The following is a 26,980-nucleotide window of genomic DNA, read 5'->3' as shown; positions in this document are numbered from 1 at the left end:
TCATGGACCTTTAAAACTACACGTTCCTCTGCAGTAAGTGTGTCGCCCGCTCCCTATTTCAGTGCTCCGCAGAGCACCTCTGAATGGACAGCAGCCTTTGTGTGCCCGGATAATGCACTTCAATCATCCTTAATGTCATCACAGCTAAAAAGGCTCAGGAGCTGGGCTGAAGGAGCTTTATTCCCTTCCGTATCTGAGAAGAAAAATGGAACTTTTAATAATAAGATTTAGCACTGTGCTTGTTATGCACACTAATTATACTGACCAGCTGCACTGAGAGCCGTGTGTTTGGAATGGAAATGTGAAATCGTGTTTTTGATGGACACATGTTTGTGGCCTCTGGGCGGAAAACATTTAAGCAGTCATGTTTCATGGTTACAGATGATTTAATCCACTTTGTTTAGTTATTTTTCTACACAGCACTTAATATTCCGGCCATGGTAGTCTAAAGGAGAAGCTTGTGGTGTGGTAATCAATACATCGGCCAACGCTAAGATGTTGAATGGCTAATTGACCACAGTAATGGTGCATGGCTATGTGGTGCTGGACGATGGAGACGTGCACATTAAAAAACAATTAATTTCCAATACTAATGTCACTCATGACTGCCTCTGCCGCTGCATTTAACAAGGAGCTGTCACTGCTAAGTCATTTCATACTCCATCTAGGATTTGATCCAGGCTCCTAACTTGTTGAATTAAGATACAATTTCAAGTTTTTCCCTCATTAGAGAAAAACTTGATGAGAATTTAGGCTTTTCCTTTTTTTGCAGATGACTTTCTATCATATAATTCCATCCCTCTTTGCAGAAGTCATGAGGTCACGGCATGGTTATGCACTGATTACATTATCTGTTTCCAGCCACTGAGTCAAATTGCTCTTACCCCTGTTTACAGTACATTTCAAACTGCAGCAGGCAACTTTGCACTTTGGCAGCTCCACATGGCATCGAGACATCATTTTGAAAGTTTTTCCAGGAATCATAACACTTCAAATATCCCACACATTTCCGCTCTAATCTGTCGGTTGTTAGTGGATGGGCAATGATTTTTTTTTTTCAAAAAACAGCCAGCAGCTTCAGCCATCACTGATGAATAAGGCTCTGGTTGCTTAGTGCTTGTTGGCGCCTGTTTAGTTAATAGTTTAATTAATAGTTTAATAGTGATTTCTTTTTTAAATTAAAAATTTGATTCAAGTGTTTAGTTCTCTGTTTTCATGCACATGGCTATTTTCCCTGATGTAGCTTCAATGTAGTGCAACCATGTCAGAGTACAAACACCCGCATTAAGGAAATAGCTTGAGCAAGGAATCACAGTAAGCTAATATCCTTGTGCAACAATCTGTGTAAATGGTGCTTTTGATTATTAGGTCATATGTTCAGAAAGATGTAGCAGAAGACAGGAAATATCTTTGTTAGTGTCACATTGTCAGGCCTGAACATTGGAGCAACCTCACTCGCTCTTTTCTATTGATGAATGGATGCTGCTTTCTGAGTGACGCGTTTGCTTTATCTCCCACGGACACAAACGGAAGCAAACCACTTGAGAAAGACTCAAAAATGACAAACATGCAAAGAGAATAGAAATGGGTTTTTTCTATTTTGCTATCAGTTTTTTTAAATTTCACATGGCTGATTACAAAGGCCTCTAGTGGATAATGACCTGAGACCTTTTTTTTGTTGTAAAAATAAAAACATCATGAATTAATTATTCAAATTTTAAATGCACCCTTCCTTTTCTTATTCCACACAATTATCTTGCCCTGCTGAAATCACAATTATCCTGCAGCATTAATTTCAACGGCGCTATTTGGCGTAACTTAAAATTAAGATAATACTTCTTTGCTCTATTGCTTTAATGGTACTTAGCATCTCTTTGATATGGGGTGGCAAAGGTTTTCTAAAATAACACTGTGAATAGATGCATTAAACTTGAAAACTACCCGGCATCATGCTCGGCCACTTGGTACAGTTTGGTTTGAATATTTATAGAACCTTCCCAGTGTGATATGTTTTTTTGGCAAAATCACTTTAAGAAGATCAGAAGAAACATTTTACAGAGGCTACAATGGGCCAGATTTGAACTCAGCATGTGACCACATTGTGTGGTGTATCTATCTCTGGAATGTACTGAGTCTCCAAAGATTCATGGTTAAATCTTTGTACATGGCCTCCTGTCCAGGGAGTGAATCCCTGCAGGGTTTTATCTCCTGTTTCTCCCTCACCACTTCACAAAAGTCGAAATGAAGAAGGGAAGATACTACAAATACATACTTTCATTTCTCAGAATAAAAAAAAGGTTTGATTATTGCAGGCTGAGTAATAAAACAACGCCCTGTACGCTGTATATAGAAGTTGAGTCGTATCTGTTAGCCAAGCATTAGATGAAATACAAGCAAGTATTGTGTGATCAGCCTCTAAGCTGAATCTAAGCTAAACGCTTTAAGAGCTTCATTTTAAAACTGACTGTAAAAAGAGAAGAATAATTGATAATTTTAGCAGAACTGACAAAAAGTAGCAATATCGAAGATATTTGCTTTAAAATGAAACAACATTAAACAATACATTCTGTTGAAAGGGGAATATTTAAGTGAAATGAATGTTACTGCTTGCGCTTTAGTTATTAAAAGAAAATCTGAACTGTAATTACAATCCAGTGCAGCCGTGCGTGGTATTGAAACTTGTAATAACTCTGATGGTTCTCATGTTCCTGGACTTGGCATCAGAATCCATTAAGTACAAATCATATTGCACCGCTGTTGTGCTCTTGTCAGAGGACATTTCACCATCGCCACTGTGTCCTTGTAATTATTTTGGAGAGCATATTTGCTTTAACATGAGCTTAGCCAATGAGCCAAGACAGGGCATGTTTCAGGCATCTTCCTCATGACTAACTTGCATATGACACAATGTTCCGTACGATGATAGATGCAGGTTGGCAGTCTGAAGCAGTGGGTTTTACCACTGCAAAAGGATCGGACATGATTGGTGCTGTGGAAAAGCTGACAGCATGAATTATGAAACTCTCATTAGGGGCTGTTGCAAATGATTTATCTTGCGGGGAAATATGGTCATCCGACCACATTTGCCTCCATGGTTACAGAGTCCATATTGTGTTTTCCTGCTTTAATTTCTTAGGTGTGTCATTTTTTCGTTTATTAGCGAGGAATTTCCACGGAGGCCAAATGATGACTCTATTAAATCGAAGGTCACTGTTTGGTATGCCAAGCAAAATGGCTCAGAAAAGGACAAAGTATGCTCTTTGAAAATTGGCTGCAGCCGCAAAGGTGGTAAAAAATGTGTCATGTTTCTCACTTGACAGATGCATTGCTTGGCATGCTGGCGCTGGGCTTGGCAGTATGTGCGACTGCCAGGTCATCTACTGGGGTTGTGTGTTTGGATACGGTTGCCAAGAGCTGTTTCCATAGTTTTCCCTTAGGAGGAACTGGTGGTATACATACTGCAAAGTGTGATTATGTAAAATTCATACATTAAGGTCATATCCTGCTGTTCATAAAAAATAAAATAAAAAAATCTTGTTTTGATGCAATTGGCCCAATACTTATGAGAGAATATTTCATTAAATGATAAAAGCAGAAGGCACAAAGACGTCCTCAGTACTTCACAAAGTTTGTGTAGTTTCTGTACTATTCACATAACATGACTTCTGTCTGAATGATGTCATTAGTAATCCGCTTCCATCCTTGTTTCTGTCGGTGCACAGTAGTCCTTTCAGATGTGTCCCTGCAGCAGCCCCTCTTTTAGTCACGGGTGGTTCAGCAGCGTAGCTCTCTGAAAAGCCCGGTGATTTTGCAAGTTAGAAGCTGCAATCTTGGCGTTGCCTTCTCTTTAACATGCTCCATAGGCGGATCCATTTTCTGATAGCATCACGCGGCTGAGCTGAAAACACCAGACGCTTCTCGCATTATCATGCAGAGGGTATATCTTTGTGAGAACCCAAAATAGACGTCAAGGAAATTAAGATCTTCATTTATTGTTTTCATTTTCCCCCTCCCTCATATTTAAATCAAAATGAATTCTCCTTTGCAAGAGAGTGATAAGCAAGCCACAGTAATGTGGAGGATGCTTTTGATTCTTGTGGTGCAGCTTGTATATGTGTGTGTGATGTTGGTGATATATGCATCTAAACCGTGTGGATATCCAATTTATACATGTTTGGATGAGTTGAAATTTTATGAAAACGACTCCAGAGGCCTGTTCCCACAAGTGTGTGGAAAAGAGGAATGATCTGCTCACGGTGCCCAGCAACAGGGCTTCTTGATCCAGTGCTTTGATAACGTCAGAGCTCCATCTAGGTTGCTTTGCGAGGTACTGCTCACAACCTTGTGATTTAGCATTGAGCTGGAGATTATCAATGACTTCTCTGGTAGCCACTCATTTGCCAATACACATCGGGGGGGTGGGGGTATATGCATCCTCTCTGCTTACAACAGGCTGTATTCTGAGTGCTCGTCTCACTCCGCTCGCTCTATTTTCAGGTGAGTTCACATGACTTTTCAATGAGGTGCAGTGGCAGTTGCACAGAATTCTAATTTGGCTTCAATCTAAGTCATTAGGAGAGTCAACAGGAAGCAAACAGATGGCAGAAGGAATATGATGGATAATTGTATGTCTCAGAGGACAAATCGTAATTTGTATCTGATTCCGTGCAACCCCCTCATTTTCTTAATGAAGGACTAATTGAGTTTTTTTTAGATTGGCTCAAGCATATGGTCCCACCGATAGTGGAGGATTTGTACAATAGCTGTAAGGAGATACGTCGAGGATTTTAGAGGAGCTTTATGAGTTCGTGTCTGAACGGCAATCTGAGCATGAGGCTGGAGCAACATCTGAGACTCAGTGTGGATGTGGAAGTGTATTCATGAGCTAAAAAAAGGTGCATCTTCATTATATCATGATCATCGCCACTTTCATCATTGTCTTTTTTTATTATTTTGCTTTTCCACATTGAAAAATAGTCCTTTACAGTTCTGTCAAAACCACTGACTCTTACTTTGAGAAAATAAAGTGTTGGAAGAATGGAAGCCTGTACTTTACTTATGAGTACTTGTATATTTGATGCATATTTTGTGTTACATATTTAATGTATTTGTATGTTTTCCAATGTAACACGCTACTGATTTTCTTTTTGCTTTCTCCTGAAATGTTGTTTGTTTTTAAAGCTTTTCCAACTCACTATTTATTATACTTGTTAATCTTCTTGTTTCTATTGTTCAGATATAATAACATCTCTGACACAAGCAAATGAGCAGGTGCTGTTGATACGAAGAAGAGTTTGTAACCCTTAACTTATATAACCACTGTTTCAGCATGTGGTCATTAGTACCGCTTGTAAAGTGCTTCTTTATAATTTGGCATCGTTTTATGTTTCAATATATTTCCATTGTAATTCACAACCTAAACAGGAAAGGAGTTTAAGAATAGAGCTTCTACAACATAAGAATATTAATATCAGTCGATAATACAGGATACATTTCTTTCGTTCATTCGTTTTTTTTCAGTTGAAAGCTCCTGTGTGGAGGTTGTTGTTTTAAACTCTTCTAATCTGAGGTGGATGAATTAAAAGTTTCACCTCCTCACTGTCCTTACACAACACATTTATATATATTGTTCTATTGCTATTGATGAAACTGACATAGCCATTATTAGTTATATAGTCTTATTTCCCAGGGCTTGTATATACACTACCTTTGACAAGCCTAAACTGGTCAGCCGTTGAGTAATGGAACAAAGACAGGGAGCTATCTTTTCCCCAGGTCCACATGAGAATGTACACTTCTCTCTACACTCGTCTCTATTTTGGGAACTTACACTCTTACAGTGCAGCAGTAATGAAGTGCCTCTCATCAAGTGCTACATTTGTGACAGTCAGTCAGTCGGTCGGGCAGGAATGCTTGGAAGGCAGTATATGCGGAGCACCCGCGACAGAATCTACTCATAGGGGCTTCTGAGTAAAGGCTCATTTCATGCAAGGTTAGACACATCAGTCATTGGACATGGGGCTGGCTTTTACTGCCTTTCAATAAGATTACACACGGAACCTGTCCACACAGTGAAGATGGACCTGGAAATGAAATGTCTTCCAGCGGCATTGGCGTGATCACTGCCAACCGTGGCTAAAGCTTAAAATTTCCTGCATGCATGGTTCAAAGTGTCACTGATGACAAAGGTCATGGAACAAGGGAACTTTCGAGTCTTTGTTTGTTTGTAATGTGTACTGCGCCTACTTAGTAGCCAGACATTAATTAAATCAAGCGTTAATATCATGGTAAATATGGCCATTAATTAAGCTTGAAAGCATCAATGAGCTGTGATGGGTGGGAAAAGCTTTGAGCCCAACAGTTTGGCTTGGGCAGGAAAACAATGTCCAGCAATTTCCATGTTTGCACACCACTGACACAGTGATGAAGGCCTGTGTTGCCCAACACATACCGTTGCCTCCGATTCTTCACCCTGGCAATGTATTGTTAGAACCTTCATTCACTGCGGTCACAGCCGAGTGGTGACTATGCTGTTGTGGCTGCATTGCCAGTAGTTGGAGCAAACATTTTTATCACATTTTGGCCAAAGATTCTTATCATTTTAGCAACTTCACAGGGGCCATGGCAGCATGCCGCTCTGCACGCATTACTGGTTTCGCTAACAGATGCACCCCTGGAGATCAATTTCCAAATCTCATTGAAACAAAAGAGATACTTTCCGTTTCATTTTAGAGCAGCCAGACGTATCTCACGGTAAGATCGACTTGCGAAGGAGATTGACTCATGAGACCAGCAACGCAATCATTTCAGCTTCTTAAAGTTGAGAGGGAGGTACTCTCGCTCAAAATAGCCTAATCACATTTCCATCACTTATTTACTCACCTGATTTGTTGATAATCCCTGACAAAAAGGCAAACTGGCTGCCATTATACACAAGTGGCAAAGCATGGTGTTTTTTTTGCACTTGCTTGAAGTGATTGCAAGTTTGACGTCACATTAAACCAAATTCTAATTCTGTTCCTTCCTGAAGATAATTGAAGAAGAAGAAAAAACTTAAAAACATAAATGTGATAGTGGTTGCACGTGTGTAATGTTGTGTGTGATTTTCTGTGAGGTTAGTGTATGAGAGGTTTCCAAAACATTAGGTCTATATTTCCATATATTTGTCATCATCATGCTTTTCATTGCCAGGATGTTAATGCTAACAGTTATACAGAGACATGCAGAGCTGCTGGAACTGGAACCTCATGAATCTATAGTGAGACAAAAACTGCTGACATCTATACATCTGGGAAATTATGCTATAATCTCATGATACCAAACACTAACAATACATAGTTAAGACATGAGACTATGACAACAGAGGTTAGGAAAGTATCCGGTGAACACAAGTCTTTATTTGACACTTTAATGTACAATCTCTATAGATATATCTTTTATTCCAGAATGATGACAGGTTAATGTTGATATATATTAATGAAGGCATTGAATACTCGGACAATCAGCTCGACACACTAGCTTGAGCTACTTCATCTTTGTAAATGCCAACTGTTCCCTCACTCATTCCATGCATTTGCTATCATCTACAGTATCAAACTAATTGAGCTCCATTTGTAAATACTATGCATGCGTATGGAACTGTTCACCAGAAGCAACTGCTATAGCTTTCTCTCCCTTTTTTAAAATGTTTAAATGAATTGCAGAAAGAAGCCGCATGCCTTTGACCCAACCAATTTTGCCTGTTACAGAAGGAAATGTGGTTATTGCTGATCTGTCTGCCAAGGTTATCTAGGCAATTCAGCTCCCCATTTTTATGCCAGTGTATTTAATCCTCTGCAAATTTGTTGGGTATTCCTGAAAAGCAATGTTGCTTTTCTAGCCAAATGTAATGGTCACTGTAACACCTGTAGAAATTGTATTTTTAATCATGAGTTCTAAAAATTAATGCTCTGCCAGTGATGCATGCCATCAAGGTTATGTGCATGCAAAACAAAAGTGAATGAAACGCTCATCTCACAAAAGGATAGAAAAGATAGAATAGAAAAGATGAATAGATTTCTCTGAATGGTATCCTCTCCCCATTGTCGTAGAAGCATGATGGTTGATGGATATCATTAGTGAGTATTCTAGTTAGTCCTGGCTGACGGACACATGGCTCATGAATCTGAAACTTCTTTTCCCAGAAAACACAGATTTGAATACGAATGAAAAAATGGCACGTTAAATGCATCATCTGCACTTTCTGCTTTATTAAGACACATTGTTTTGGGCTGTTTTGACAAATGACAACAGCTTTATCCCTCCAGATATTAAAATTCTGGTTTGTCTCTCATGTTTACCATTAAATAACTCCGGGCTCAAACACAACCCCGGCAGTTCAATTAAACCGCTGTGCTTATTTCTCAGTACTTTTCTGGTGTTTTGACATCCTGCTCTTTTTCAGTCTACCTCGGGCTCTCTGAAATGTTCGGATTAACATCTTGGTCCTGTGCCATCAACAAAGACTCCAGTCTGATGCACTTAAAACTGAGACTTCCTCTGCAGTACATTAACCAACTCGCATTTGTGTACAAACAGGTTGAGCTTTTTTTGTAACAGCTTCCCGTCCGGAATGATTTCGATATAATTACTTAAACATTCCTCATGGAGGGATGAGTCTGCGATGATGAAACACTTGTAAACACTCGCAACATTTGATTCCTCCAGTACCTCCTCCATTATGACTGGTTGTATCTGACTGACATCACGCCTAATGACAATTTTATAATCTCTTTAATGTAGCGGTGCTTTGGTTGTGTTGTTCATCATCAGCTGCTCGGAGCGAGATTAGATTAGGTGTGACTGGCTGTGGGGCTAATAACTATTTAATAGGCTGAGTTGATCAATGTTTTGTTGAGGCGAGTCATTTTCAAAAGGTATGATGGAGTTATGATCAATGGTTTGAGCGGTTGTGTTGATTAGTGTTTAAAAAGGACAATATGGAATTAAACTGCCTCCAGCATCAGATAATGAACAGTACTCCCTCCGTGACACAGGGATTGGCTAATTTCTTCACGTTTATGTTGTTTCTAAATGTAAATAAAAGAAAAATAAATCAGAACTGTTTGTGGTTGGTAACATTTTATCATGGAATACAGCAGTCTGTCAAGAATTACATATTTTTTAAATCTTTTTTACATTATTAATATTGAATTTTTGTATAAAAGCATTTAAAGTTACTGTAATTATGTAGGTATCGGCAATATCCATCCAATCCTTCTGAGCCAAATGGCCACTGTATGCTATCATATAGCTTTTAAGGTTTAGCATCATTAAACAGCCTCGGGTTTTTGCTTTTTGTATGATTTGCAAAGTAGCAGAGGTTCAGGCTGACTAAATCAGACTGTCTTTTTTATTCTGCCAAATGTGGAATTGGTTCATGTTCCAAGACACCGCAGGGTAGAGCATGAAAACTCAGTAAAGAGATAACGTGTCCAAGTGTCTACTGTAGCCGGCCATACGCAATGGAATCATTAGGTCTACCACCCGCTGTTTGTCAATCATCAGTGTACCCGCACTTTTCTTTGTCCGACTCAGAGTTCCCACTGTGCTCCCTGCTTAATTTGAGCGAAGCACATGTGGACACGATCAAATCAGAGTGAAAGACATTAGAGCTCGCTTCTCAAGCCGGTTACTCTGTGCAGTTACGGTCCTGAAGATACCAATCAGCCTCAAAAAACGGCTGCAGTGTTTGCCTCTACCTGGCGGCTTCTCCGTCCTTTCATTATACCGTCTCAATATTCAAATGTCTTACGCAAACACAAGCGCGGCTGTGTTGTTTGAGTGCTGCTGAAAACCCAGAGTCACATTTTGCCTTGATTTATTTATTTATTTTTGCTCAAACCCAATCACGGAACATGTTTGTTGATATGATTTGCTTAATGCCAACAGTCTGATGCGTAGATCAAACAGCTGTCTTTTCTTTTTTTTGTAGTCGAGTGCTTTACCATATAATTAGTCACAAAAATGTTAGCTTTTCAGCGGAACGTGATCAGATGAGACGACAGGGGCTCGCTGCTCTGGGAGGTCAAGTCTTTTTTTAGGCTCACAGTCTGCTGCAGGAAACGCAGGAATCCGAGGCTACAAACTATATTAGAAGCGATGATTTAAACATCCTCCTTATCAATGGCTGATGCATTGTATTGTCTAATGTACTAACATAAGCTATGTGTGAATCTGTTGTTGATGCATCACCTGCATTGCCTATTTGCAAATGGTATAATCACCTCATTAGGACCACGCTGGCAAAAGTGATGCTGGTTTTTAATTAAAAACAAGAGTTTACAAGTGATTTGCATGAGCTATTTAAGTGAGTAAAAGATAAAACCTTGTTTTGCAGTGTCTCTGTGACTTAAAGCAGCTGATGCAAATTCCTAACTAAATGCAAATCGGCTTGCACCGCTTTTCTCAGTGTGGCGCCAGAACTCATTGGCTCTTTGTCCCTGTATGAGGAACAAAGAGGGCATGCATTGTAATGAATACAGCTCAGAATACATTTGTCTAATTTTGCAAAGGCTCACAATATTTATTTAATGGGTCGACAAAAAAAAACAAAAAAACAATAAATCCCACAAAGGTGACTGACACACTGTTGAAGAAACTGTGGATCAATAGCATGTTATGTCCATGACCCCCCCTCCTCTGTGGCTTTCTGATGGCTTACACATTTTTACTTTCATTTCGTTTTCTTTTTCTTTTTCCGGGTGTGAAGGAAGGAGGGAGGGAGGGAGGGAGCTGGTCTTACAAAGTGTTAGAGTCTTAAAAAAACGATGTGAGTTTATTTGCATGTTTGCTATGTGTCTACGCTGTGCTTTCAAGCTCAATTAATACTTCCAACTCACCCCTTTATAAATTCGTTGCATTGTTCTATGCCCTAGAGTAAAAAAAAAAAGAAAAAAGGACGAATTAAATACAACTTGTGTGGTCTTTGTTTCTAGCCATGTACTGCAGTTGCTTCGAACATCCTGAAAAAAACAGTATGTAATAAGCTTTTCTTTCCCCTCTCAGAAGATCATGTTTAAGCCTATAGCTTTCATATGAACCTCTATTTTGTCCCATAGAATATGGAATGATCGGAGAGCATACAGTAAAAAGTCAGCGGCCAAGATCAGTTCATGACACAAAGGCCCTGCAGGAGCAAGCTGAATCTGCTAAATTTATGGCACAAACTGGTAATACAATAGTTCTGTTTCTTTACTTTATCTTGTTAACTAAACTTAATTTCATCATGCATGCTCTCTCTTGTACTGCACCTTTTTAAGTGGAAATGTTTTGCATTCTTTTTTCTTACTCATTCTCTATTTCTACATATGAACTAGGACGATAAATTTCCCATTTCTTTATGAGTATTTACTTTGACTATAGGACTTAATTGGGTTTTGTGGGTCTGTTTGTTTTCTTTTTTGTCACATAATGAGTTGGCAACATGGTAAATTCATAGAGCATTAATTAAACAGTAGGTTTAAAACTAAGGCCCTGATGTAGTTAATAGTTTCCTCCAAGGCGAGATGAATTAAATGTCATTTGAGGAAAAAAAAAGAAAAATACCCACCCCCTTCAGCCAAATATGAAACACATACTTGGCAAAAGTTGAACTGATGGATTCTGCCCTTAGAGATAAAATGAAGCTATGTGGCTTATCAAGTGTAGCATAAAAAGCTGAAATGATTTAAATTCAAAATGACATTTACAGTTTGTAAAAGTTTTGAAAGAAGTGAGAGTAATATTAAAGCAGAAGCTTGATTTTACTTTTTTTTTGATCTAGTTACTTTTTTTAAACTACCTGTTTCTTAGTGGGTGGGTTTAGATTTAGCTGCTGTTGAAAACTTCTTCATTTTGATTTGATTAATTTCTGGGAAATGTTTTAATTTTTTTCATGTGTTCCATTTGAATTGCTGTCATTGTTGAAAAGAATATCCTTTCATTATCATTTTATTTTGCGACACACCATACTTACTGTACTTATCGTGCATACATACCAATACTAACATATGGTCATTAACACCTCCCCATTTTACACACGCTGTAGGTATGTGGTTTCCCTGTCCAGTCACATCGTGCTTTTCTGTTCCTCATCCTCACACAATTTACTCTCCCTGTACTGCCTCATTTAACAAATTGATCCACCTTTCAGTCTATTTTATGATCTGCAAAATTAAGCGCGGGGTTGTAGATCCCCATTTGGCCAAATCTGTGTCCCTGATGCAACATGCTGAGAAAACTACTTTCAAGCATATTGTGCTTGAAAAAAAACACAATTCAAATGTGATTTGATGACTTTAAATAACATAAATGTATTCAGAGCTGCAACGAGACTATTTTTCTCTGTAATAAATTATTCCTCTAAGTCACAAAGCCTCAAAGAGAATGAATACTTCACCTGAGGGTTCATCGTAATCAAACAGCAATTATTTGGTGACTACTCTGATGTAGGGATTTGATTGTCCACTAACTTGTCACCAAATAATTTATTCTTTTTTTTTAAAGCTACCATGACTTTGGAAATCACCCCCCTGTCTCACCATAATATATATATTAAATGTTAAAGCTACATTTAGCCTTTTCTCGCTTTTTTAAATCTTTTTTGGACCATGAAGACTGAAACGCTCAGTGCCGTTTCTTCTTTTTAATCTTTTTATATTGAGCTCAAAAGATACGAACAGCCATCTTCCTCACTAACTGCTACCAATTGCTTCATACAATTATCTAATGACAATATGTCTGCACGCAGAGTATAACTACTTCAAAGTCTGCTTGCCAGAAATTTCCGTCTGGGCTCAAAGGCCTGAAACTGAATACATTTTCATCTGGTGGCTTAAATGCTGCCTGTTGCGTTTCCTTCAGGGAACTCACAGTTGAAATTTGAATATGGTGGAAACAGTCTGCTCCGAGCCACACTGACACACCTGCTGAGTAAAATCTGCTAACTTCCCCATTTATTTCCTCCATCATCTATGAGTAAACTGGTTAAGATGGATTTGAATATGATTTGAAACCTTCGTCTTAAAAATATAGGATTCGCTCCGCTGTCGTCAAGGAAACTAGACAGTTTGCAGCAGTGCAAAGGGAATCCATATCTCTGAACTCTCTCTCTGAACTAACACCCATTACAATCCATTTTATTTTCTCAGATGTTGTCTTCTCTTGCATGCCACCATTTTATTATGAATTTATTTTTGTTTGTGCTGATTTTCTCGCTTTGTTTAAACATGTTATTGGGTTTCATTGAAATGCATGACGTATTTCTTTTAAAGATGAATTGAAACAGTTAGATGTAACGATGTCTACTGTTTATTCTTATATAATCACAGCTTCGGCTTTTTTGTGATCTTTGCATAAATACACATTTGATCTCATCTGCATTATTAAGACCACTGATAAAGCAACTACTCTGTTGTTGCAGACACAAAAAAAACATTTATTGTGCTGATACAAAAGTAAAGAGAGGAACTAAGCTTCCGACTCAGTATTTATCAAAGATCACATAAAGGTAGCACAGAATGTACAATAGTGTTCTTGTAAAATAAATCTCAAAGGCCCCCCCACCTCACCCCAACGTGACTCATGTTGGCCCCCTCCCATTCTACTCAACCCCCTGCCCACCTTGCCCCACCCGCCCTGTTATTAGCCCTGCCCCCAGGACCGTATTGCTGCATTTAACTAGTGTCACCCTTCTCCCACACAGGTGAATCAGGTGCAGAGGAGTGGTCCCAGTGGAGCTCATGCTCTGTAACATGCGGTCAAGGGTCGCAGGTGCGAACAAGAACATGTGTCTCACCATACGGAACTCACTGCATCGGCCCTTTAAGAGAATCAAGGGTTTGCAATAACACTGCCCCTTGTCCAGGTAGTGTTAGCCGCAGATTCTTGAATATTCATGTTTTGCTGTTGTTTATATGGGAGGAAATGTGTTGCTATGTATTAACAAAAAATTTAATGTGTCTATTTAAGAATGTATTATAATCATTATTGTAGCATTATACTAAATCTGATGATTTCTTTTTGAATGTTATTTTGTGAATGTGTTTTTTGTCATAATCACGTTTGTGTTTTCCATTTCATATAACTGTTGGGCAATTCATCAGCATTGAAATGGTTTAATGACATGTGGTTGTGCACGGAGCTCAGGGAGCCGCAGATACTGATATGTCATCTGCTTTATTTCTTGAAGGTCAGCTGTGCATTTTAAAATAGCTTGACAGCGTCTCTTCACACACGCTGTAAGGCATTTTCTTCCTCAACCCATAAGGGCATGGCAGATGAGTCACTGGTAGTCAGGTATCAGCATCACATGCTTTTCTGACGGGTGACTGCAGAGCGCTAATGTTTGTCTGTGCGCATCTGGGAGGACAAGCGAGTTGTTTTCCGAGCAGAGTCGCCATTATGCTGTTTTTTTGGGGGGGGGCTGCTCACACACACAAACATGCAGATTTAATAATGAGACCCTGAACTCTGTGTTCAGTCGAGATATTTGATGGCACTGTTGAGCGTAATGCTTCAGAGACTGCACCACAGACTCCTTAATAATTATGGCTGATCAAAAATTCTGCAAGCTCCATCTTCTGACATTCTGATCTTGGATGTACTGCGCTTCATTTTTTTTTTCCGAGATGCGGCACATGTAAATGGGAAGTTGGCAGTTTTCGAAAGGGTTCTTCTCCTACGCTGCGTGGACACTAAAAAGCGAAAAAGAGTCATTTAGAAAGGAAAGTTGCCTAAATACCACCAGTCATCTCTCTGGCCATTAATATTTAGCTCAGACAGCGTTAAAGCTCCTATATCCCTATTAGAGGTATGTGCATTCATTTGCATAAAGAATTATTAGAACTTTAGCATCTGAACTTGCAGAGCTGTCCATGTGAATTCATTATTGCCTTTGATTTATCTGAGGACCTGCAAACATTAGGCCTTTACTTGGCTAATTGTGGATCTGGAACTTTCTTTCACATAATAAAGCAGTAGTCGTTATCACCAAATAACTGGGCCATAAAACTCTGAGAAACCTCTAAGGCAATTTTGACAAGAGTTAGACTGTGATAGGACTTTTCTCTTTTTTTAGAGGAAATAAGAGAGGGGGGCATAAAGATAAAAGTCTTTTTAATTTTTAAATGTCACTATTCTTAATTTATTGTATTGTTTCATGGGTTTTAAGCTAGACCATATCCAATGTACTGTGGTCCTGCAGTGTCCATAAATTACATTGCCTGTAATATCTGAAATACCAGGGTGTTTCTCCTCACTTACTTATATTAAAACCCTAGCACTGGGCTCATAGAGCTAATATAGCACCAACCATACATAGTTACAGTTGCAAACCGCTACAACCTGCCCACATCCACATGAAACGCAAAGTCTATATCCAATATTCTGAAAGGCAGATGGATCAATCTGCTTTCTTCAAGAAAGTCTGCAGTCTGCCAAGAAGTGAGGACGTCTCCGAAATAGAGCAAGTTTTAAATGAAAGACACATCGCTGCAGTCTTAAAGGAACCTTACCTTATAGTCACCATCTGAAAAACATCAGCATCATCTGTGAATAATGGCTCTGGCACTGCGGGCTGCAGATCAAGCATGCTGAAAATCTGGGAGCCTTCAAACAAGCTGTGATTCTTTTTCGCCCAACACAATGCATCTGTCAAAAAACAGCAACATTTCTGTTTTGTAAAATATCCCTTTTGAATGAGCAGTGCCCCACTATACCCCAACACCCATGGCTGTATCTTGTTTTTCTTCTGAACTGTAGTGCAGTTATATATCATAAAGAAAGCAGTCCAATAGCCATCCTGTTAATATTTGACATTTCTGCAGTTCACATCCAGTGCCGGTGTTTCTTGCCAACACAGAATAAGTGTGATCAAATTCAATTGTAGCTGATTATAAAAGTGAGATGATTTCAATATCGTTCTATTAGAAAAGTGAATGTTAATATAATAATGTTGAGATTTGTTTTTAACTGAACACTTTAACAAACACTAAGTCAAATCAGCAGTAAAACCTGTAATGGTTGTTAAACTGTTAAAAAATAGCATAGTTTACTTTCAATTGTGCTAAAGCAACGTTATGCAACTATTTCACTATGCAACCGCTTCAAAATCATTTTGAGGGTACACTGACTTGTTTTGGTTGCTCCCTGCTTCCACACTCTGCTCCTGATCTCCTGCTAGAAGAGCTGAACGATAGTTAGGCCCAGCAACAGTAACCCCAGTAATCATCTGAAAAGATGGAGAAGTAACAAACAAATCAGTGAGGAAACTTCAAATATCACAGTTTTAAAACTGAGTTTGGCTGAGTTTGTTTCAGACACAGCCCTTCTGGGTCTGAACACACACGTTACATACACACACGTTTCAGTTCAGAGCTTCGGTCAACAGATAAAACCAAAGACTGCATAGAGATGGATGACATGATAGCTCATCCAAAGCATCTGAGTCTCCACCTTCTGGCTGACTGCAGTATAGGTCATAAATCATTAGTCTTTAGTGTTGTTAGTGAAGAGGACAATGGCCAAACTAAAACCCCTCAAAGTACACATATACAATGAGTTTAGTTTTAATTAGTTATTTGATGCTGTAAAAACAAGGTGAAACATTATGATTGATGGTTGAGACTAGCTGACTAGGCGTGACCCCATCCCCCAATCATTACCGCAGACTCCGCCTCCAAAAGACGCTGGCGTTCGGATCGCGGAGAGTTTAGCTTCATGTCTCGATGGTAGGAGGAAGTGGAGACACATTGTGCATCTTTCTATAAAGTCTGAGGTGAAAACAGCTTAAGTCAGTCTCTGAACCATTCCAGGATGAATTACCACTTGTGGTCACAGAGGTTGCTGTTGCTCAGCAATAGTTACATAGTGTTGCTTTAATATTTATTATTTCTTACAGCACAGTTAGTCTGACTCCCTGGATGTAGACTGTGGATATAATATCTACCATTAGGCGCATCATTCTGGTGGCCCTTCCACTTCTCTTTCAATCAGTAATCAGAAAATCAGTAAAACTGTGAGTAGGGTTTATTGTGCAGCCCAGCACTCATAATAAGTCAGGGCGTACTCTTTGGCATTTTTAACTAGATGATGACACAGACTCTGTGTCTCAATTTTACAAATAAAAAGCACTAAAAATTATTACATCGTCTTAAATTCTGCTGTGGTCTTGATGGGAACGTCAGCATTAAAGGTCACTGCAAAAACTTTTCCACTGTGCCAGACTGAGGAGGAATTATTAGTTCCGGTTGTTGTGCTGCGTCATTAGACTTTGGATATGCTTAAAGTTAAATAATGCCAGCCTGCTAGTGAGTTTATGAACATAAGGAAATGCAAGGTGAACAATAAGACATTGCTTCTAATGGAAACTGACATGTGTCTTTCATTAACTTGGGACATGGGGCTCAAGGCGATGGAGTTTAGAGGACAACCATGTGTTAACTTGTAGTACTAAGTATATTTTCAGTTTGGATGGGTATTTCCATCACACGTTTAGTCTTAAATTGCATCACTAGTAATCGCAAAAGATCTCAAAAAGCCTTAAATTCACTTTGTATATAGCTGCAGACACACTGCAAGAGCCACATCTGAGCTGGCAACAAACACACTGAAACTGGTAATGACAAAGATTCAAATCTCACCACCCATGTATAACATGCCCCCCCCCGTTCCACCAAAACAAGTTCCCCCACGACGCTATTTCACAGGAGCGCAGCGGCCAACCAACACAAATGTGACTGATCAACAACAACAAAAAAAACCAAGCCAGACAGTACTAATAACAGGACAACAACACAGTAAACTTTTCACAATGTGCAGAGGATGTTGTGTCTTTGCAGACTAATTACTGTGTAGCGTCAGTCAGTTTGAAAACTCGGAACTTCCTGGAAGATTGTAATAAAATAAGCCAATAAAATGAAATTGAATGAAATTAAACTACTTCCTGTTTAACTACAGTTTGATGATATTTCTCTTTAAAGTTGCACACATAAAAAAGCTTTATCCGTGCACTCTGGTGAGCTGGTCCTTCACTACTGCAGAGTGTGGTGGGATACGTTCTACATTTGGATTTGGTAAATATGTAGAGTAACATTTGATTTAACCTGTAAGCATTAGACATAGACATCAAACATATACATTTTGGACATACATATTACTTTTTGATATCATCTATTGATTTCCCACAAATTAATAGAAGTGTATTTATATAGCTACACTAAGTATGTTTATTTGTGTGCTCAATGTGAAATGTGTGGCTTCTTGAATTTGTTTAAAAACTGTATAATTAGTATGAGCAGTCATCGAAGCTTTCATGGAAACAGAATAAACAAACTAAGAAAAAACTTAGAGTTAAAGCTTTTAAATAAAAATCTTGATCATAGAGGCATTAATAAATGATAATCATGACAATTATAAATAAAGTGAAGAAGACCTACCCAAAGCAGAAGTAACAAGAAAAAAAATCAATAATAAACATGATCCTACTAAGTTCAAGATATTTTCTGTTGAGGTTTCTGTGAAACATAAAATTATGACTGTGAGATAATAAATCTTGAAACTTGGGAATTTAGAGGAACATTTACAGGCAATTAAATTTATTGAACACTGGGTTTTGCACACATAATTTCAAGGGCAAAAGAAAATCAGGAAAATTGTGAGTAGGGTTTATTATGCAGACCAGCACTCAGTTTTAACTTGATTATGACACAGACTAAAAACTCTATGAACCTGAAGGACTCTGAAATGAACTCTAAGCACTATATGAATAAGGATGACCTGCTGTACGGCAAAAACATTTATTGTTGCCTTCTTTACATTGTGCAAATGTACGAGCCAGGTGCAATATCATGCACAACAGATGTAAAGTGCAGCTTTATGCTTAGCAGTGTGGATTTGAGACTGAACCTCAAACAGCCCTGTGGCAAAAATAAAGAGGTGGCAGCAAAATAATAAATACTGCATGATGAATACAGTTGAGCACAAGAGGTAGGCTAACAAGTTCAAACCTCACTGAAATGAGATGAGAGGGCCAACCAAATCCCAGTTTACCGCAAATTAATAAAAACATTCTTGGCAAACGCACTTGCTATGGCCACCATCTTGTGGCCGTCCAAGAGTTTCACCTCGAGCGGCACTGTGCGACTGCTCACGGCTGTCCCTGTAAATCATGGCCGCGGTTCAGAGGAAAAACCACACAAAGAAGCAGAATCCTATTCCATCATCGCTAGCAGTGGTGACTGGCTGCTTTGAACTCTAAATTTTCAAAGTAAATGCTTCAGCCACCACGGGACGCTTAGCTAAGAGCATCAAAGCTGCGCCTAGAGGCACGGGGTGGGACAGACGGTGGCTCCCTTCATGGCGGACCGTCGGCCTGATTCCATCATCCGACCGCTCCGCAACTGATCCTGAGATCTAACTTTTGTTCCGCGGTCTGTGACCTCTCTGAGGAAGAACCACCGGTCGCTTATAAACAAAATAGTCGAACAGATTTCATCTTGAATCCCATTTGTTATCAAAAATGATTAAATGCCAAACGATCGGTGGTGTTTCCAACCAATTTTCATATATTTTCTTCCATGCGTCAGTCCTTAAGTGCCTTTTGTTGTGTGCCACATTTTGTTGTTTGTTAGTTTAATTTAGTCTAATCTAATCTGTTCTTATCTAAATGTATATACACAGCTGCTCCCACATCAGCCCGACGTTTCCATTGCAGCTCCCTGGGTGTTATTGAAGCTGCTTAGAAAACAAGGCTTTCGCAGCTAAAATGTGTTTTGTGCATTTTTAATAGATTCGTACGTCTGGTGCTTAAGAATCGCTCCAGTGTGATTTGGGTTTGATACAATTACCATCCACTTAAAGTTTATTTTGGAGACTTTAATTGTCTCAGTAAATGCACTTTAGATGCTAATATGAGTGCTTAAACTTTTACATTTAGATCAACAGTGCCTTCTTCATTTCATTACCTATATTTACATTTGTGGAGAAACGAGACAGGAAGTGTCTTTAGTTCTGTCTGTCTCTCAAATTTCCATATTTCCCTCTCTGAAGTAAAACTTTGAGCCCAAAACAAATATCCTCTGCAGTTCCAAGAATCAGCACCTCTTGAAATTACACACAAATCAAGATGCATGATGCAAAATAAGTTGCGCATATTCCACTGTTGCGGTTTTTAAGCTACCTTTCTAATTTACATATTAATATTTCTGATTGAACAATTGCAGCGGTCCCATGTCCCAGGTGGCCATGTTAACAATATGCCACATGGGATTTAAAATGATTTTGAGGAAGAGAAAATTATCACCCTTTGGAACATTCTTTGCATAATTGCCCGCAGGCATATCTATGGAACACACCAGCGTCTTCTTAATAATACATTTTCTTTTGGATTTGTGCAGTCGAGGCTGATTTGCAGTCATTGTGGTCACGTCATTACAAATTATTTGACAAAACATGAAATGTGGCCTGTGTTTCAGAGGTCTGAGACCAGGTTAAGTGCTGTCCGTTTGGTGCATAACCATGATTTAGTATGTTGAGGAGATGACAGTTCTGCAACACAATTGTCAGCCTATGTTAACCTGAAGGTTCAGTGCCATTACATTCCCAAGAAGAACAGAGCTGCTGCTCCTCACCTCGTTAGAAAGACTGGATTCTTACTGTTGTTTGTTATAATGTTCATGGGAATGATTGATATTTGTATTCATAATGTATACCTTTAATTAGGTATGCAGCATTGTTAGTGGATTAGTATTTATTATCATTGTGCACAAGATATAGAACGCTACATGCACAGAGGTGACTGAAGCTTGTGGCTGAGCCACACACAGTCTGCACAGTCAGTGTTTCCCTTACATTTGTTTTGTTGCTAATTATTTTTGATTGATTTTATTTCATTTATAGCTGGGTGCTGTTTGTTATGGGTTTGTTTGTGCTACAGCAGAGACAGGGACATTGATTAGGCCTGACGCCTTTTCTGTGCCCGCAGTACACGGTGTATGGGAGGAGTGGTCACCGTGGAGCCTGTGCTCTTTCACGTGTGGCCGAGGGCATCGCACTAGGACTAGGATGTGCGCCCCTCCCCAGCACGGTGGCAGGGCCTGTGATGGACCTGAGACCCAGACTAAGCTTTGCAACATAGCCCTATGCCCAGGTATTATCTCATTGCTCCTTAAATGCATTTAAAATAACAATATCAACTGTTATTACTAAAGGAAAAATATAAAAGATATAATCACAGAGATGATGATAAACACTTTTCAGAAGTTCCTCTCTTGAGGACGGTCGCAGTTTCCCTCACACACAGCTATATAATTATTAATCAATACAATACTGCAAAGGTGAGTAAAAAAAGGAATGCCTGCATTGTGTGATGCATTTAAAGTAATAGTGCTTACACAATAATGTGGTTTACGAAACCCTGTCAATGCTGTGATACTGACGTCAAAATCACTTACCCGCAATTGCCTGTGAGTGGTAAGCAGATTAGTGATGATGAGTTCTTCCACACAGTAAATGTTAGCTTTGCTCTGGTAACATACTCAGTTTAAACCGCTCAGTCGCAGATGCTTTCCCTCCACCCCCACAAGGATGATGGAAGGCAGGGAACAAATAGTATGTGCAGTTTAATAATGTGCAATAGCCATGATAATAATCTAATACAAAAATATTCTATTAAAACACATTTAATGTTTTATTCTCATTCTGCATTTGACCATTTTATATTCTAACCTATGAAAGAGAAAAAGCAATACAATTCTCCGAAAATGTCCAAATAGTCATGTGACTATTTGAATACATTTTTTGCTTTTCACTAAATGTCTTATTGGCTCTCAAGTGTGCGAGGGACTAGTGATCTGAATATCTCCCCCCATTTCTGTCTGCCCTCTTTCTCCCTCCGCTTGGGACATGCTTGTTGGGTTGTGGTTGGTGCCTCAGTGGATGGACAGTGGCAGGAGTGGAGCTCTTGGAGCGATTGCTCGGTGACCTGTGCCAATGGCACTCAGCAGAGGACCAGGCAGTGTTCAGCAGCCGCCCATGGGGGATCTGAGTGTCGCGGTCACTGGGCAGAAAGCAGAGAGTGCCATAATCCTGACTGCACAGGTAAAATCCTGAGCCTCTTAATTCTATATAACCGCTTTGATGTCTAAATTCAAGAATCATGATTTGTAATAGAACGACAAACATACCCCGACCCATATAATCACTATTTTAATCACAAGCACCGTACTCATAGGAATTTTTGATTGAATTTAAGATTAAATACGGAGCCTGACTTTCTTTGTGTTGCATACTGAAAAGCCTCGTAGCAAAAGTCAAATCTGTGTTGTAAGAATCAAGAATACTGTTTAAGACCATGCTCTATCAATTGGATTTGTGAAATCCAGTTAGATGTACTGTATGCCTTTCACAGAATGCACGGGTTAGCTGTCCAAACTGCCTGTCAACATCATAGATGTATTAGAGGCTCAAAGATGTCAGCTTAGTGGTCTCCATCGGGCTTTGAATTGTCTGATCATATGAAGGGCCTGAACACTCTCATAATCTCCTGATGCAATTTTCACTCGAGCAGCGTAAAAAGTGCACTTTCTTTCTTTTCTTTTTTTGTATTTCACTTGTATTTGCGTGGCAAAGAGATTCCTCTCATATTGTCAAAAGTCAGTGGGGATGTTGCGTAACCAGTCACCCAGCCTTATGCTCTCTCAGACAACTAAACGGTGGTATAAGCTGGTGAATACGTAGGTTTAGTTTGTGTGTATGATAATAAAGCATTAGAGGCTGCCGTTTGCCTCAATGTGAGAGGGTGCATTATGCAATTTATTCATTAACTGAAGCCCAGCGATTCTTATTTGTTCCCACAGTGAGAGATCAGATTTTAGAGAGGCTGCACAGAGCCGTCATTTAAAGTGAGTAGGATGTCTCAAGGTGTGGCCCTGGTTTGTGGAACAAAAAAAACAAAACATTTCATGGTGAAGCCAATAGTTTCCTCAGGAATCATTGAGTATTAAGTGTAGAACCTTTAAAAAAAATGAAATAAAAACACCATGAAGTCAAAAGATTGCTTCATAATTACGATAAAGGACTGTGAAGGATTTTGAATCAATGCTATGTGTTAGAACTTCTCCAGCCCTGCTTCCTCAGCGAGCTCTTTGAAACACACAAGCATGTCTGAGGAATCTGCTGCTCTGATGTTGGAGCAGAGGCTTCAGTATCTACTGGGTCCTGTGGATTGTTTTAGCCAAGAAACTCCTGGGTTTTTTTTTTTGTTCTCTTGGTGGAAGTGGACATGACAGAGGTTAGTTGTAGGACATGAAACAGCCTCACGTGTGTGAAACAGGGTAAGTGGAGGTTCAGACCAGAGTAGTGTGTGTTCGCTGCTCACAGAGTGTTGTACCTCTCCGTTCAGACAAGGGCATGTGATTTACTGCACTGCTGAAGGGGCGCATCTGTTTTTTTTTTTTTTGTCTAATGCACAATTTAACAGTGTTCATTACAAGGACATAAAACATGCTGCCTGTTTTGGAAACTTCAGCATAAATGAGTTTTAATATTGGCAAAGTGAGGCAAATAATCACCACTCAGAGCAGCTTCTGGAGCCATAAAACACAGTCTCCTGATTATTCAAAGTAATCTTGTTCATTTTGGAATATTAACAACACACTGCATTTACTTACTCATTTAGAATCAAATGCGATCAGAAACGTATTTTAGATGTCACACACCAATTCAAATCATGGATGGCAGCAGAAAAATATTCACCGAATGATGTTGGTTTAATATTTCGATATATCTTAGAGTACCTGTGTCTAACCCTTCATGCTTCTCTTTCAGCCAACGGGCAGTGGAATCCTTGGGGTCCGTGGAGCGGCTGCTCTAAGTCGTGCGATGGCGGATGGCAAAGGCGAGCCCGAGTATGTCAGGGGGCGGCGGTGACCGGGCAGCAGTGCGACGGCAACGGAGAGGAAGTCAGAAAGTGCAGCGACCAGCGCTGCCCAGGTGAGCCAGAGGATAATGAGACTTTAGGCCGAGTGGCCGCAGGGAAGCCAATTGAAAGCGGGGAGATAATTATCGGTGTGTAGTTGAATGACATGTCTCATTACATGAGATGATTTCAAATGGAATGTGAAGAGGAGATGCAGATAAGTGGATACAGAGGAGGGGGTGAATAAATTTGGATGTATTATGCTGGTCATGGACACACTGGGTAATGCAAGTATCATTACAGCTCATGCTCCAATTTTCAAAAGAAATTTGCATTAAACACATTGTCATCTATATCATTATAAAACTATTATTATTATTATGATGTAGCTCCCACAGTCGTTTTCACCGACACTGCACAGCTGTGATTTACACACCTCCTTATGTCACATACCAGGAAATTGTTGCATCATGTTGGAAATGCTGAAAAGCTCTTTGCATTGACTCAGCATCACTTTGCTCTTCAGCACCGTATGAGATATGTCCCGAGGACTATGCAGTGTCGATGGTGTGGAGACGGACACCCTCGGGAGAACTGGCCTTCAACAGATGCCCCCCCAATGCCACAGGTGCGCAACATCTTCAGTTGGTCTTTTGTTATCGTCGGCCTGATTTGTAAATGGGAAAGTGTGCACCCAGATATCCACAGAAAGATGTTGGATTGTTGTTTTTAATATTATAATCACACAAGGCCCGGGCCCCACAAGGTGCGCTTGCAGTGCGAGATGGTTGCGTATCAGTTCCAACAGGAAACCTGCTACGTGAGTTTCTGTTGTGACTACTCCATGTCCTGAAATAAAAGTAGGCCCATCTAATCAAGTAAAGACACTCTTATAATATTTCAGTTTGTTACATATTCGACAGAGATAGTTTTTGAATATCAGATTCCATCTGCCTGTTGGTTTTGCCAAAATGAATGAAAAGCTACATGTTCCACGATGCACACAGGTGAAGATGAATGTGGTCGGTGGAATCTAAAAAGATAAATCCTCTAATAAAAGGGAACAAAATAATGGAATACATTTTCATATATATTGTGTGTATTCACACAATTTGCATTGTTTTCAAGGTGTGGCTTTGAATCACACTGGAGTCATAAATGTTCCTAATGTTCCGTATCATGAAGAATAACACCACAAAAGAAAGTTTCACTTCAGTATTGAAGTTAACAAGCCTTTGGTTTCACTTCAAATCTTTGCATGGCATCAAAAACCCTTTTTCCAATTTTATGGAGAAAGTGAATGTTCTTTTCCTCCCCTTCATTCTCACACACACTGATGTTGCTGCACTCGTAACTCATGGCTACACCCGTCAACGCACAAGGTGTGTACTGGATGTGAAGGAGAAAAAAAGTGAGCACTGTTGAAGAAAAGACCACCGAGGTCTGTTTTCAGACATTAAGCAGAAGCTTTAATATGTGCACGGAGAGACGAGCATCAGAGCGAGAGGATGCACGTTCTCTAACAGGGCGAGACTAACTCTCGGCTCCAGGAAATAAAGATGGGAGAGGAGGGGGGGGGGGGGGGTGAGAATAAAATGAGAAATGCAACCGATGCTAACGCTGCTGTGATGTAGGTTATCTTTGTATGTGGTGAAGGGCAGTTTGCTGAAAGAGCACAACAGGATGGTGGGGGTGGTGTCGGCTGTTAAAGTTACATGTTACAAAACTCCGAACACGCTGGACTCCCTGAACTGACATGTCTCCCACAACCGTAAAAACAGCTAACTGGTAAATTAGGTGCAGCAGGAAAACACACTGCCTATCACAGATGGTTCACCTGCGGCAAAGTTATGCGGAGTAAGATTTACTAGTGTGACATTAGCTCTCCGGCTTGACATTAGTTTTATGGTTAATAACTGCTCGGCACTACAAAGCCATTTCAAACTCACACTATTCTGACTTTTTGGTGTTTTTTTGTGTCGTCTTCTTCTCGTGTCGGAAATTTAACACCTTTACTGATTAAGAATTTCATTTACACTGAGAGGTGTCTCAGGTCACTTAGTCAGAGTGAGACACTTGGCTCCTTTTTGCAGCCAGACTAATTACTGGTCTTTACTGAGCAGTATCACATTTATTAATTACTTTAATTATATTTTTAAAAAAAAGGAAATTAAAAGTAGTCTTGTGAACCTTACACTTAAACGACTCTTATATGGAGCTAAATTTGGATCCTGTTTCACCTGCTGCTGTGTATATGCTGTTACATTTTACACACTGTACTGCAGGGTCAACACATTCTGACATTTCATAATAAATCAGTGCAGACTTCTTTGTGTATGTCAGTGCTGGTGGACGTGAAGATGATCATCTGTATGCACAGAATGCACAACAATTTGCCTAAAGTAATAACACCAGACTGCTATATCAGTTAATTGAGAAGCAGGACCTTTAATGCCTGAACAGTATCTTGATAAAAGGGTAAAATAACAGACACATTTTAATGTTTTAACTGCAGCACGTCCCCTCTGTCACAGCCGCTACTGACCACAAGAAAAACAGAGCATGATGAACAGCAGTTCAGGTCAGGTCAAGTTTATATCTAAAGCCATTAATCACAGGTCTGGTGTCAGCAGGTTTCACAGAGCCCACATTATGAAACTATAAATGAAATCAACACCTCCAGACCTTTGGCCTGTAATTAGATTAAGGTCAATCCAGCAAAGCCTTCCATGAGAAAAATGGGAGAAGATACCAAACCCCTCACGCCCAGACCTCTTCCCCCTGTTCGAGGACAGTTCAGAAACGTAATGGCTGCACAGAGCGAGCATAAACAAAGATGAAATATTGATCAGCGAGAGCCGCATGACAAAGTGTGCGACATGAATGCAGTGAGACTGAGCGGGTGAGGCGTCTGAATGTGTTAGGGCCATCAGTGCCTACTCAGCTGCAGTCAGTTGGCGTCATCAAGGTCATCATAGGAACAGGGTCGTCAGCGCCGCCGCGGCCATCGCGGATGACAACTGCCGCCGGAGGCGAGAAAGGAGG

The 26,980-nt window shown here is 39.7% G+C and overlaps 1 protein-coding gene and 1 long non-coding RNA gene across 16 annotated transcripts in view; one reads left to right on the top strand and one right to left on the bottom strand.

The window, feature by feature from the left end:
• Nucleotides 1-26,980, top strand: part of adgrb3 (adhesion G protein-coupled receptor B3) — a 118,450-nt gene that overhangs the window by 33,570 nt on the left and 57,900 nt on the right. For 9 of the 14 annotated variants that reach the window (XM_069538635.1, XM_069538633.1, XM_069538634.1 and 6 more), the window contains 7 exons: nt 10,977-11,015; nt 11,100-11,210; nt 13,724-13,885; nt 21,002-21,166; nt 21,952-22,116; nt 23,845-24,009; nt 24,462-24,563. In XM_069538635.1, coding sequence (XP_069394736.1) covers nt 10,977-11,015; nt 11,100-11,210; nt 13,724-13,885; nt 21,002-21,166; nt 21,952-22,116; nt 23,845-24,009; nt 24,462-24,563 — 909 coding nt within the window. The remainder of the gene's footprint in view (nt 1-10,976; nt 11,016-11,099; nt 11,211-13,723; nt 13,886-21,001; nt 21,167-21,951; nt 22,117-23,844; nt 24,010-24,461; nt 24,564-26,980) is intronic. The other 5 variants (XM_069538631.1, XM_020098612.2, XM_069538637.1 and 2 more) reach the window with 4 other exon arrangements.
• Nucleotides 1-26,980, bottom strand: part of LOC109636746 (uncharacterized) — a 75,281-nt gene that overhangs the window by 35,914 nt on the left and 12,387 nt on the right. Inside the window, exons 2-4 of one of the 2 annotated variants that reach the window (XR_011246040.1) lie at nt 16,152-16,249; nt 15,534-15,669; nt 13,899-14,714 (exon numbers count right to left, since the gene is read on the bottom strand). This is a non-coding gene — a long non-coding RNA (uncharacterized lncRNA). Of the gene's footprint in view, nt 1-13,898; nt 14,715-15,533; nt 15,670-16,151; nt 16,250-26,980 lie in introns of those variants that run through there. The other variant, XR_002203221.2, reaches the window with a different exon arrangement.

The sequence above is a fragment of the Paralichthys olivaceus genome, chromosome 14 (genome assembly GCF_024713975.1).
Source record: "Paralichthys olivaceus isolate ysfri-2021 chromosome 14, ASM2471397v2, whole genome shotgun sequence".
Classification (NCBI taxonomy): domain Eukaryota; kingdom Metazoa; phylum Chordata; class Actinopteri; order Pleuronectiformes; family Paralichthyidae; genus Paralichthys; species Paralichthys olivaceus.
This window is presented reverse-complemented; position numbering and strand designations above follow the sequence as displayed.